The 14,019-nt window shown below is 44.4% G+C and overlaps 1 protein-coding gene across 1 annotated transcript in view; it reads right to left on the reverse strand.

Moving 5' to 3' along the window:
- Positions 1 to 5,101, reverse strand: part of UBE3C (ubiquitin protein ligase E3C) — a gene marked incomplete at its 5' end in the record, with an annotated part of 103,077 nt that extends 97,976 nt beyond the window's left edge. The window contains one exon of the mRNA XM_015570939.1: positions 4,973 to 5,101. Within this exon, the coding sequence (XP_015426425.1) occupies positions 4,973 to 5,101 (129 nt within the window). The remainder of the gene's footprint in view (positions 1 to 4,972) is intronic.
- Between the last annotated feature and the right edge of the window lie 8,918 nt (positions 5,102 to 14,019).

Raw genomic sequence — 14,019 nt, forward strand, 5'->3', positions numbered from 1 at the left:
AAGAGCTTTCCAGAAAAAAAAAAAAAAGGCTAAAGGAGTTCATCCCCACCAAGCCAGCATTACAAAAATGCTAAAGGGACTGCTGAAGGGACTGCTGAGAAAAAGAAAGAGAGAGAGAAACCTAGCCATGCAGAATTAAAATGGCTATAAATAGGTACCTCTCAATAATAAACCTAAATGTAAATGGATTAAATGCTCCAATCAAAAGGTGTAGAGTAGCTGAATGGATACAAAAACATGACCCAAGTATATGCTGTCTACAAGAGACCCACCTCAAAGCAAAAGACAGACACAGGATGAAAGTGAAGGGATGGAAAAAAAATTCATGCAAATGGGAAAAAAAAAGCTGAAGTAGCAACACTCATATCCGACATAACAGACTTTTAAAAAATCATGCTGCCCTAACCAGTTTGGCTCAGTGGATAGAGTGTCAGCCTGCGGACTGAGGGTCCCAGGTTCGATTCCAGTCAAAGCCATGTACCTTGGTTGTGGACACAACCCCATTAAGGGGTATGCAGGAGGCAGCCGATGGATGTTTCTAGCTCATCAATGTTTCTAACTCTCTATCCTTCACCCTTCCTCTCTGTAAAATAATCAATAAGATATTTTTTAAAAACACAAAAAACATCATGTTAAGCGAAATGAGCAGGTTGGAGAAAAGATAAATATCATATGACCTCACTCATTTGTCGAATATAATAAACAACATAAACTGATGAACTAAAATAGAGCCAGCGAAGGGAAAAATATTCTAAATATTTTTTATTTAAAAATCTGTTATTTGCAGATTTTTAATATTTCCTACAACTTTTGTGATATCATTCTATGTTAGTACAGTTTCGGTAATATTATTATACTTGAGTCCCTTTATTCTTGAAATATTGATGTTTATTGCATGTAATATTATATGTAAGATCATTTTTCTTGAATAACTGGAGTTTATTGCATGTAACATTATCATGTTTAAAATCGTTTTTCTTGCCAAAAAAAATCACTCAGAGAATCAAAAAGAAAAAACAATTAAAAAATAGGATGACAGCTTAAGGGAGCTGTGGGACAACATGAATGTAATACTATTAGAATAGCAGGTGTGCCAAAAGAGGCAGAAAGGGATAGAGAAAGTCTTTGAAGAAATAATGGCAGAAAACTTCCCTAACCTGGTAAAGGAAAAAGTCATATAAATTTAGGAGGTACAGAGAACCCCAAGCAAGAAGAACCAAAACAGGCCCATGCCCAGACACTCATAATTAAAATATATGAACCAGGAGGTCATGGTTCGATTTGTGGTCAGGGCACATGCCTGGCTGCCAGGTCAATTCCCAGAAGGGAGCATGCAGGAGGTAGCTGATCAATGATTCTCTCTCATCATTGATATTTCTTATTTTTTTTAAATATATTTTTGTTTACTTCAGAGAGGAAGGGAGAAGGAATAGATAGAAACATCAATGATGAGAGAGAAATCACTGATTGGCAGCTTCCTACCCCCCCCCGCCCCCCCCCGCCACTGGGGCAACCCAGGCATGTGCCCTTGACCATAATCAAACCCGGGACCCTTGAGTCTGCATGCCGATGCTCTATCCACTGAGCCAAATCAGCAAGGCTCATTACTGTTATTTCTATTTCTCTCTCCCTCTCCCTTCCTCTCTGAAATCAATAAAAATGTTTTTTTTAAAAAGCCTCCCCTCCCCAGAACTGTTCCAGACTATAGAGCATAGACATTTTATTTTTTGTAAACTTAATACAAAATAAAGTCAAAGGTCCAGGATGTTATAAATGAATTCTTAGAAAAATTAGTACACTTAAACTTTTTAACAAAATTATATACCCTATGAAAAGACTGTTGGAAAACAAGTAATCACTAATTTAAAATTATACATTGAGCCCAGCCGGTGTGGCACAGTGGTTGTGTGTCAACCCATGAAACAGGAGGTCAGGGCTCATTCAATTCCTGGGGTTGTGGGCTCAATCCCAAGTGGGGGCATGCACAAGGCAGCTGATCAATGATTACCTCTCCAGATGTTTCTATCTCTCACCACCCTTCCTCTCTGAAATGAATAAAAAATATTTTTTAAAAGAAAAAGGAGGGGAATGAGAAATCTAGAGTAAAAAGTACAAAGTTTTGTTCAGAACTATGGAAAGCTTAAAGATAAAAAGTGTCACATTTCTGGTCATTATCTTTATTTATGAACAGAACTGGTTGGTATGTTTATATCAACAACTAGAGCCCCAGTGCACGAAGTCATGCACAGGTGGGGACCCTTGGCCTGGTCTGCAATCGGGACCAATAGGAGCCGGCCAGTCAGGGAGGGACTGTGGGAGGGCTCAAGGGCATGTCCCGCCCTCTCGCCTTGTCCTGATGCACTGGACCCCAGCAGCAAGCTAACCTACCAGTCGGAGTATTTGCCCCCTGGTGGTCAGTGCGCATCATAGCAACTGGTCGAGCAGTTGACTAAAGAGATGACCAATCAGTCAGACACTTAGCATACTATGCTTTTATTATATAGGATTTATTTTCCTTCTATTTCCATTTGTCCGAATTTAATGTGTTTTCATCATTTGATCATAACTAAAAACCTCGGATTTTCCTAAAATAGTATACTCTGTTATAATTACAAAAAAATCTGAAATTTAATAAACCAACACTTTACCTTAAAAAAAGTACATGCTGGCAAAAGTCACTAAATTTACTTTCACATACAGATGAGCTTAATCATCACTAATCTAATAGTTCAGAGCTCATGCGCTTTGCATTACCACGTCCCTGTCATTGACTGCTTCAATGTCTGGTACATGTAGGCATTCAATAAATATTTACACAGTGAGTGAATGAACATTTCCCTTAAGTAAAACAAAATACTATCTAATAAAAGAGTAACATGCACATTGGTGTCACTCCGTTACCCTTCCCATTGGCTAATCAGGGCGATATGCAAATTAACTGCCAGCCAAGATGGCAGTCAGCAGCCAGGCAGCTTGAAGCGAATATGAGGCTTGCTTGCTTCAGTGACAGAGGACTCCAACATTCCCCGCCTGCTGCTGCCGGCCTCTGAGCTTGCAGTTTGAAACATTGTTACAAATATAGAAGCTAAACAAAACCCCAGAAACCTGCTTTCAGCCAGCCGGGATCTCAGAGCTGGAGTTAAAACAGTGTTTCGATTATAGAACCCAAACAAACCAGATACCTGCTTTCAGCAGCCAAGGCCTAAGAGCTGGAGCCAAGCCTGAGAGCTAAAGCAGGCCCAGAATAAAAAAAGAAAAAGAAAGAAAAAAAGGAGCGGTTGGGAGCTTCAGTCACCTGCCAGCCTGAAAACAGCCCTCAGCCCCTCACCCAGACTGGCCAGGCACCCCAGGGGGGACCCCTACCCTGAAGGGTGTGTGACCAGTTGCAAACAGCCATCATCCCCTCATCCAGGCTGACCAGACACCCCAGTGGGGATCCCCACCCTGATCCAGGACACCCTTCAGGGCAAACCAGCCAGCCCCCACCTGTGCACCAGGCCTCTATCCTATATAGTAAAAGGGTAATATGCCTCCCAGCACCGGGATCAGCGGAGCCGGAAGGCCTCCCGGCACCGGGATCAGCGCCCAAACCCCCTGATCGCCCTGCGGCTCTGTGTGTGACAGGGACGGTGCCCCAACTCCCCTATCGGCCCTACTCTGTGACAGGGGGGAGCTCCTCAACCCCCTGATCGGCCCGGCCCTGAGTGTGACAGGGTGCGGCATCCCAACCCCCTGATCCGCCCTGCTCTGTGTGTGGCAGGGGGTGGCACCGCAACGGCCCCATTGACCCTGTCTTGAGTGTGACAGGGGGTGGTGCCCCAACCCCCAATCGGCCCTACCCTGAACGTGACTGAGGGTGGCATCGCACCCTCCCGATCTGCCCTGCTCTGTGCATGACAGGGGGCGGCGCCCCAATTCCCCAATCAGCCCTGCTCTGAGCCCGACTAGGGGCTGCACCTAGGGATTGGGCCTGCCCTCTGCCACCCAGGAGCAGGCCTAAGCCAGCAGGTCGTTATCTCCCGAGGGGTCCCAGACTGCGAGAGGGCACAGGCCGGGCTGAGGGACTCCTCCCTCCCTCCCGAGTGCACAAATTTTTGTGCACTGGGCCTCTAGTAGTCTAATAGAAGGAGTAACCATACCATTGCAATATTTTCAAATCAAAATAGGTACTAAGTATCAAAAAGCTTAATTGAATTCTAATCCAACACTAGACTTTCTCAGGAATTTTGAGTTTGAAGCCCAGTGATCTATAACATAAGCCTAGAGTCAGTTATAGCAGAAACCAGTGGGAGTGGGACACACTGGTGGGAACAAAAGTCACGTGCGCTACACTTTATGCAGCAATGAGGGCACGGAGGATGGAAGGTCAGGGAGGACCATTTACCTTAATGCCCCTGGAGAGGGAGGGAAGAGAGCAGGAAGGGTACTCCTGGGCCTGGAGACCTTCCCCCTCCTCCTCCTCCACCAGGGTCTCACAGGTGGCCTCCTTTGCCATCTCCACAAGGTCTACCAGACCTATAATATCTGTACCACTGACTTCTGAAACTTTTATTTTTTTTAATATATTTTATTGATTTTTTACAGAGAGGAAGGGAGAGAGATAGAGAGTTAGAAACTTCGATGAGAGAGAAACATCGACCAGCTGCCTCCTGCACATCTTCCACTGGGGATGTGCCCGCAACCCAGGTACATGCCCTTAACCGGAATCGAACCTGGGACCTTTCAGTCCGTAGGCCGACGCTCTATCCGCTGAGCCAAACCGGTTTCAGCTGAAACTTTTATATTTAATTTTAGACCAAAAAAAGTTGCAGAATGATCACAAGAGTTCTCTTATCCCTTCTATCTTTTTCCCATTCCCCCTCCATAACTCGAGTAAAATTGGAAAACATAAGAAATTAACCCAGGTACAGTATTACTAACTACACTACAGACTTTGTTAGAAATTCACCCATTTCCCACTGATGATTTCTACCTGTTCTAGGGTCCCATCCAGATCCTCACTGGACTTACTCTTTCTCCTTAATTCCCACCAATCTGAAACTCCATCTCTGTCTTTCACATCCTGGACTCTGTCCTTGATTTGGGTTTTTCCGATATTCTCTCACAATTAGTGATAGCTCTGAATGTTAATCATAGAGTAAAATATGTATCATGACTCCGGTTACATAAACAATCAAATACATATAGAAGAAAAGCCTCTTCCTCAGAACGTTTCCAGTTAATGAACCGAGAGGAAAGAGGCAAACAGCCTACCGCCCTGTGCTAACGCTCGCAGGCCAAAGCCTGAGCAGAAACAAGAGCCTCCTGATCTCTGAGTATCTTCCTCAGGACACTCAGCAACCACCAAGAGAAATAGACAGTAGGAACCCAGAAGACACCAACCACACGACCAGCGAATCTCACCAGCAATAAGGCACAAGGCCATCAGGCACCACCTCTGGGTAGAGGCAAAGGATACAAACTTTTATCTTGACAAAAGACACCTTTTCAACTTAATTATATTCATCTCAAGAGGAACCTTGCATCGCTCACTACACTAAATATAAAGCCTGTAACATTGACAAAGTATAAAGTACATACTCCTGAAAATAAACACAATGAAGACAAAAGTGCAGTTACATTTTAAATTAACTAGATTAAAAAATAAACACTGATTACAACAAAACATCATACATTTACTTCTGAAAAGCCCCATCTGGAAACTTTTTTTAAAGCAAAGAACTATGAGGAGCTACATAAAATTCAAGAGAAACACACTGGCATTAAAATAATTTTATATTAAAAACAGATAATGCTAACTTCCATGTTTATTATTAGCTCAAGCACCTGGTATTTAACACCCTTCTCTGACACAGCTGGATTCTGAAAATGAATCTATAACCAAAACACTAAGTGTGATTTTGGTTCAACAAACTTTTGTTTCAAGAAGGCATCAAGGGTCTGACCTTTTGAAAGTGGCCTTCTATCCAGGATGAAGGCCACTGCCTTGAACAGGGCGATGCATTGACACTCATAGGTACTACTCTTTTTATATATATGCTAGAGGCCCAGTAATGTTCTCGGTGATTTTTTTAAAGGCGGTGGGGCGTTTCTATCCATTCACCATACTCATGGAGCTTACTCTAACTTTATAAATGTGGGATGCAAAATACTTTGTTCAAGCTTTTCACAATTCTTTCCCCCACATGCCGGTGTGTATCCCATGGTTCCAGGTCAAGGGGAGACCTTCCTGTTTCCAGCATAGGGGACCGGCCCATATCTTCACAAAGCTGGAGGATGAAGGCCACTGCCTTGAACAGGGCGATGCATTGACACTCATAGGTACTACTCTTTTTATATATATGCTAGAGGCCCAGTGCACAAAAATTTGTACACTAGGGGGGAGGGTGGGGAGGACTGCGCCCTCTCACAGTCCGGGAGCCCTCAAGGGATGTCCCCATCCTCTGCCTGCTGGCACTCGCCTTGGCTGGCCTGGCACCGCCTGCTTGCCGGCACCAGCCCCGCCCCCTGCCAACTGGTCGTTCCACCGTTCAATCAATTTGCATATCACACTTGTATTATATAGGATATATTATTGATTTCAGAGAGAAAGGGAGAGGGAGGGAGAAATAGAAACATCCATGATGAGAGAGAATCACTGATCAGCTGCCTCCTGCATGCCCCGCACTGAGGATCGAGCCCGCAATCCAAGCATGTGCCTTTGACCGGAACTTAACCCGGGACGCTCCAGTCCACAGGCCAACGCTCTATCCACTGAGCCAAACCAGCCAGGGTGGTACTACTCTTAACTAGCCTCTCATTTGTGAGATTTATAGGACTGCCTTTGGATACGAAGGTCAAGTTTCTGATGGAATCACTGACATCACACGTGTGTCTATGTTACTGTTTATCACAAAGTCACCAACATATTTTTAAAAAATTTCCTCTAGTTTATGAGATAGAACATGTCCTCGAGGGCTTGTCTATTCAAGCCCTCATGTTTGTCAAATCACAAAGGGTTATTGCAGTTAGAAGTATCGGAGACTCCTCAGTTTGCAGTGAGCAACAGCAACCCCGTCTTCCCTGGGGGACAACCAGCTGCCCCAAATACCTGGCCTAGCTATACGGAGACAAGGCACTTAATTACCAAAAGAACCTTACCGATATGCTCTTGGCTGTCACTTGTCATCACAACTTTTATGCGTTGGGCCACCTGGCAGCTCCAGACTGCAGTCAGATCCAATACCACAGATGAACTGACTTTCCAACTGTAATTCCCCTGTCATATGGGGACTTGCTTTCAGGCTGTTTAGAAGACTTTCCTGTTGTTCCCAAAAGTTTAACAGTTTGCCGTTTCATTTCAATATAAAGCTTGAGTGATGGTTTCTCACTGGAATTTTGCTCATAATGAGATAGCTTCACTCTCTCAGATTTCAAAATCTTCATTACATTGGTTTTTGTTTTCTATGCAGTCAGCAAGTTTACAAGACTAAAAGCCCGTTCTCATGGGTCATTACTTCGTCCTTATTTTATGAAGACAAATGGCAACCATCTATCCTTGGCTCTCTCCCTGCCAGGAGCATGCCCACACCTTCCCTTTCCCAAAGGTGCTTTACCTTTACCTTTCTCCCTCCTAAGCTCCAAAGGTCCTTGTTTTGCCTCCGAACTTGCTAAATAAACTTTGTCTTATTAAAGATAAAATTATGCCCAATGGTGTGGCTCAGTGGTTGAGCATCGATCTATGAATCAGGAGGTCTCAGTTCAATTCCCGGTCAGGGCACATGCTGGGATTGCAGACTGGATTCCCAGAGGGGGTGTGCAGGAGGCAGCCATCAATGATTCTCTCTGACCACTGATGTTTCTATCTCTCTCTCCCTCTCCCTTTCTCTTTGAAATCAGTGAAAATATAAAATAAATAAATAATCATAACTCCCTTAGTACCTTACTTTATAAGGCAACCTTCACCTTTAGGCTTTCAAAATGACAGTTTTTTTATTAACCCCGAATCCATGTCAGACTCAGAAAAAATAAAGGTAGAGTCATGATCCTAATTCAAAATTACGAATACCTACATGTGGCGCACACTAGCAAATAGCTGTCACCTTCTGAAAGTGAAAATTTGCCATGCTGCTAATAAAAATGACCAACCAAACCTACAACAACACACAGGAGAGCCAGCATGTAGGGATCCACGCTAGCGATACAGACCAGGGCTATACAGAGCCCATGCTGTACCTGTACACACAGACGCAACCACGGAAGCTGACGATGCCTGCGCCTGGCTCACCACAAAGCTCCCCAGTTCACCTCACCATGAACAGGCATCTCAGGGAAATCACAGGTTTGACATCCTAGTTAGGTTTCTACTGACACTGAAATAAATACTACTAAATTTTAAAGATGTTCCTGCATATTCCACTAAATCATCACACACAATACTTTGGGACAGACAATGAGCTACACTACAGAGGTCAAAGCATGAGTAAACAAGTCAATGTCAGAGATCTCCAGGGAGGAGCAAACAGAAATGGAGGTAAGAAATAGAAGTTTAGCCCTAACTGGTTTGGCTCAGTGGACAGAGTGTTGGCCTGTGGACTCAAGGGTCTCAGGTTCGATTCCAGTTGGGGGCATGTACCTTGGTTGTGGGCATGTACCCAGTGGGGAGCGCAGGAGGCAGCTGATCGATGTTTCTTTCTCATAGATGTTTCTAACTCTCTATCCCTCTCCCTTCCTCTCTGTAAAAAATCAATAAAATGTATTTTTTTAAAAATAGAAATCTATAGAGAAAAGTGTATTACTCAACAGTGTTGGGCAACTGAGTAGCCTAAACAAATGATGTCGTATACCTAGTCTTCACATCAAAATAGCTTTCTAATGAACCTAAGATTTATATGCAGACACAGCACCATAAAATATGGGAAGATAATGTGGGAATAAAATAAATCTCAAAGAGGAAGACTTTCTAAGAAAGATATCACATATTAAGTCTATGTTACTGTTGTCATTAAGTTATTTATTTTTTTTAAAAAAATATATATTTTATTGATATTTTTACAGAGAGGAAGGGAGAAGGATAGAGAGTTAGATACATCAATGAGAGAGAAACACTGACCAGCTGTCTCCTGTACACCTCCTACTGGGGATGTGCCTGCAAACAAGGTACACGCCCTTGACCGGAATTGGACCTGGGACCTTTCATTCTGCAGGCCAATGGTCTATCCACTGGACCAAACCATGGTTATTTAAGCTCTTAAGTTACTTAAGAATGATGAATTTGACCACATAAAATTAAAACTTTCTGCACAGAAAAATATCATAACCAAGGTTTAAAAAAGTGGCAAAGTGGTAATAAATATTTGTAACACTGCAAAATGAAACATTTGTAAAAGCTCAATAATAATTTTAAAAGATTAACAATCAAATAGGAAAATGAGCAAAAGTTATAGGAAATAAACAAAAATATTTAAACATAGGAAATTAATTTTACTCATTTTGGGGAAAAATGCCATAACAGTGAAATTGAATTTTTCACCTATGTAATTGGCAAACAACACCTCAGGACAGGCTGTGAGGTGCAGACAGAGGACAGCAGTTACATCCATGCACTGACATAACCCTTAACGGGCGATCTGGAAATATCTACAAAAATTCAAAATGTACACAGCCACTGACCTGCATTTTTAGAAATCCAAACTCACATATGATAGACACATGACAAGGATATCCACTGCAATGCTGTTTACCGTATGTGCGATTTTGCGAGTGTGGTAAAATCGCATAACAGCAAAATCGCATAACAGCCGAGCATACACCCAGCAGCGCTGCTGATGCCTGAACGGTATGTGGAATGAAGTGGGCGGGCATCGGGAGGCCACTATGGCACGGGGCAAGCACTATGGGCAGTCTATCTGAAGTGTACCTGGCGTATAAGACGACCCCCCACTTGGAGGCATATTTTTCAGGGCCAAAAAATCGTCTTATACGCCGGCAAATATGGTAAATTAGCAAAACACTGAAACCATCTAAATGGCCATCAAAGACATGACAACTAAATAAGCTGAGACATTCATTCTTTACATGGAGTGTCACGCAGCTCCTTACGAGAATGCAGCGCAGATGTGTACGGACCTGGAACTATCTCCAGCGGAAGGCAAGAACATGCTCCATCATGTGTTTAAATCAGAGAAGTGCACACCCTCGGTGAGTCTATGTGCAGAAAACAGCTCTGTGAGGACAGTGAATCTGGTAACAGTCTGACTAAAGAGGACTGGGTTAGGGGATCCTAGTAGGAGCGAAAGGCAGGGCGACTTTTATTATTGTACTTGAATCTGTATTTTCTACTGCTTGAGCTATTACCCATGTACATGTAATACTTCCTCACTTTTTTAAAAACTATATTTTATTGAATTTTTACAGAGAGGAAGGGAGAGAGAGAGAGCTAGAAACATCGATGAGAGAGAAACATCGATCAGCTGCCTCCTGCACATCTCCCACTGGGGATGTGCCTGCAACCCAGGTACATGCCCTTGACTAGAATCGAACCTGGGACCTTTCAGTCCACAGGCCGTCGCTCTATCCACCGAGCCAAACCGGTTTCGGCAACTTTCTCACTTTTTAGAATATAAAACTAATGAAGCTATATGAAAACATAATTTTTAAAAAAATCTCAATATAACCAAGAATTTACATTCTCTCTCTATAAAAACCTAATATGCAAATAGACTGAACAGTGGAGCAATTGAACAACTGGTCACTATGATGTGCACTGACCACCAGGGGACATGCAAGGGACATGGCGGGTGTCGGCAACAGGCCACAGAGTGCAGAACATAGCGGGCATTGACTGTGGCGGGATGGTGGAGCAGGTGATCAGGGGAGCCAGACCAAGGCAGGGCACCATTCGCTGTCACTGGGGCAAGCCTCTGGTGATTACTAAAAATTCTTTGCTCCCGTGCACCAGTCTCACAGGGTGCTCGCACCCACTGCTGGCACCCAGCGCCGGCCCTGATGGCTCGGCACCGTCAGCGGGTGCAAGCGGCAGCTGCCGGCCCCAATTGCCCCTGAGGGCTTCTCACCTCCCCCTGCTCCTGAGGGGCGATCGGGGCAGCAGCTGCCTCTCGCACCCACTGCCAGTGACAGCCCCACTCGCACCCGCTGCTGGTGCTGGCCCCAATTGCTCTGCACCATCAGCGGGTGCGAGCAGGGCTGGTGCCGTCAGTGCATGGGAGCAGCAGTGGCAGGGGTGGGGCTGCCGGCAAACAGGACCAAGGGCCGAGACGGGAGGGGCCAAGCGGGGGTGCAGAGGCTGCCACCACAGCCTCATGGCCCACAGTTCCTTTCAAGGTGCATGAACTCGTGCACTGGGCCACTAGTAAGTTCACAAATGAGTGGCTGGGAGGAAAAGAACAACAGGTGTCAGCAACAAGCACATTTAGATTTTGTTAAGTTTTTTGTTTCAAATTATTACACTTACATTTGAAAACACCTTTTACCTTTTAAGTTCTACAGGCCTAGAAAAGTTAGGGGTTCCTAGGAGCAGTTAGAGACCACTCTCAGAAAGTGTTTTGGATGACTAAGCCTATTGTTCTCAGAGCACCCTCCCCTCATCACTTCTCATGCTAATCTCTCACCTCCACAGTTGTGGTTCTAAACCTATTTATTCATCAATATATAAATAACAGTAAATGACTGCATACGTCTCGATTTGATAGTTGAGCTTTAGACCCATTATCTTACCTCCTCTGAAAATTAAATATGACCAAACTTCACTAACAGAGATGTTCTTATATGGGGGGAAAAAATGCTTTCTTCATGCAAATAAACTTAGTGGTAACAAAAAGAAGTTTTTAGAAAAGTAAGTCATATGTAGTTTAAATTAGATAGGAAGATTAGATTAACCATCAGAATAAAAAAAATTATGGTAAAAAATGAGTATATATCGAAGTAAATTTATATAACATGACAATTTCCATAAAATCAAATGCTCAAATTAACTGCTAACCATTTATAAAAAGAGAACTGTAGCATGTTTATTGATATCTTGATTTAAAATAAAACAGCTATGAGGTTTCCACTGTTTCATCTATTTGGGTTATTGTCATTAGCAATTTCCTCCACTTAACAATGTAAACAAATGATCAGTTTACATCTGCTTCAAGTTAGTATTTCCCACTCTCAAGCACTGACATGACACTAAAGGTTCTACACAATTCAAAGAATATTTAAGTAAAACCCTTTTCTTTGAGTTAATTACAGTGGGAATAGAGGTAAGATGGAGGATGTGCAGGTAAACAGCAGAAGACTTTCAGAGCGAGGAGCTCCTCTGTCTGATACTGTAGCACTGGACACACATCACTATACATTCATCAAAACCCACAGAAAGTACAGCACAAACAGGGAGCCTAATGTATCAATATTGGCTCACCAACTGTAACAAATGAACCACACCATTCAAGATGCTAATCACAGGAGAAATGTAGGTGGAGGGGAGGGGGAATGAAGAACTCTGTTCCATCTGCTTGATTTTCTGTACACCTAAGAAAGCTTTAAAAAATGAAGTCTATTAATTTCTTTTAAAATATTAAAGAAGTATTAATTCTACTGCCACGTTCACCTCAACTATCTGGAAAGTTGGAAGGAATTTACTTTCCTTCCCATCTATAAACTCTCCTGTGTCCACATCCATTTCTTTCCTTTAAATCTAAAAATATGACCCTCTTCTCCCTGGATTCTTCCCACTGTTGCTTCCACCAGGCCCTGACAGCCTGAAACCCCCAGAGTCAACGGAACCCAGTGAATACTAAGTCCATCCACACCCTTCCACCTGCTGGGATACCCCTTCCTGTCCCTGACCTACCCGAATCCCACTCGTCCTTCAAGGCTAAGCCCCAGCCCGGCAGGCATGGCTCAATGGTTGAGTGCTATGAACCAGGAGGTCACGTGATTGATTCCCAGTCAGGGCATTTGCCCAGGTTGTGGGCTCGATCCCATGTGGGGTGTGCATCATTAATGTTTCTATTTTCTCTCCCTCTCCCTTCCTCTATATTAAAAGAAAAAAAAAGAAAGAAAGAAAAAGAAAAAAAGACTAAGCCCCAACCAACTCTATCCTTTCCTAGACCAGTCCCAAGGGAGACCCAGATGTTGTAACTACTCTCTATTGTAATTTCATCTTTACCTGTTTAAGGCTTATATTCCTAACAACATTATAATGAGGGCACATCCCTAGCCGGTTTGGCTCAGTAGATAGAACGTCAGTCTGCGGAGTGAAGGGTCCCTGGTTTGATTCCAATCAACAGCACCTGCCCAGGTTGCAGGCTAGATCCTCAGGAAGGGGCGTGCAGGAGGCACCCGATCGATGATTCTCTCTCATCATTGATGTTTCTACCTCTCTCTCCCTCTCCCTTTCTGAAGTCAGTAAAAGATAAAATCCTATATAATAAAGAGCTAATATGCAAATGGTCATCATGCCCTCATGCCATCACGGCGTAATGGCTCAGACATTCAACACTGGGGAGAGAGGAATGGGGACCAGCCAGGCACAAATGAGCTCACGAGAGAGGAAAAGGGACCAGCCAGGCTGTGGCTTGGGAGAGGGACAAGCTGCATGCCCCTCAGTCCCGGGCGCCAGTGGCTGGGGCTGTGGCCCAGGAGAGAGACAAAGTGCCCGCCCTGTGGTCCTGAGTGCCAGCAGCTGGGGCTGCGACCTGGGAGAGGGACAATCTGCACGCCCCATGGTCCCAGGTGCCAGCACCTGAGCCTGCAGCCTGGGAGAGGGACAAATCGCCCACTCTGTGGTCCCAGGTGCCTGCGGCTGCAGCCCAGGCAAAGCCACCCGCCCACGGTCCCGTGGCTGCAGCTGGCCCAGGTGAAGCCAGCCTGGGTCCTGGGTGCCTGCGGCCGGCCAGAGGGAGGGAAGCCTGGGTCCAAAGTGCCTGCGACCAGCCGGAGGAGGGAATCCTGGGTCATGGGTGTGGGGCAAGGCAGAGGTGGTTAGGGGTGATCAGGTCAGCAGGGGCGCAGTTAGGAGTGATCAGGCAGGCA

The sequence above is a fragment of the Myotis davidii genome, unplaced genomic scaffold, assembly GCF_000327345.1.
Source record: "Myotis davidii unplaced genomic scaffold, ASM32734v1 scaffold747, whole genome shotgun sequence".
NCBI lineage: Eukaryota > Metazoa > Chordata > Mammalia > Chiroptera > Vespertilionidae > Myotis > Myotis davidii.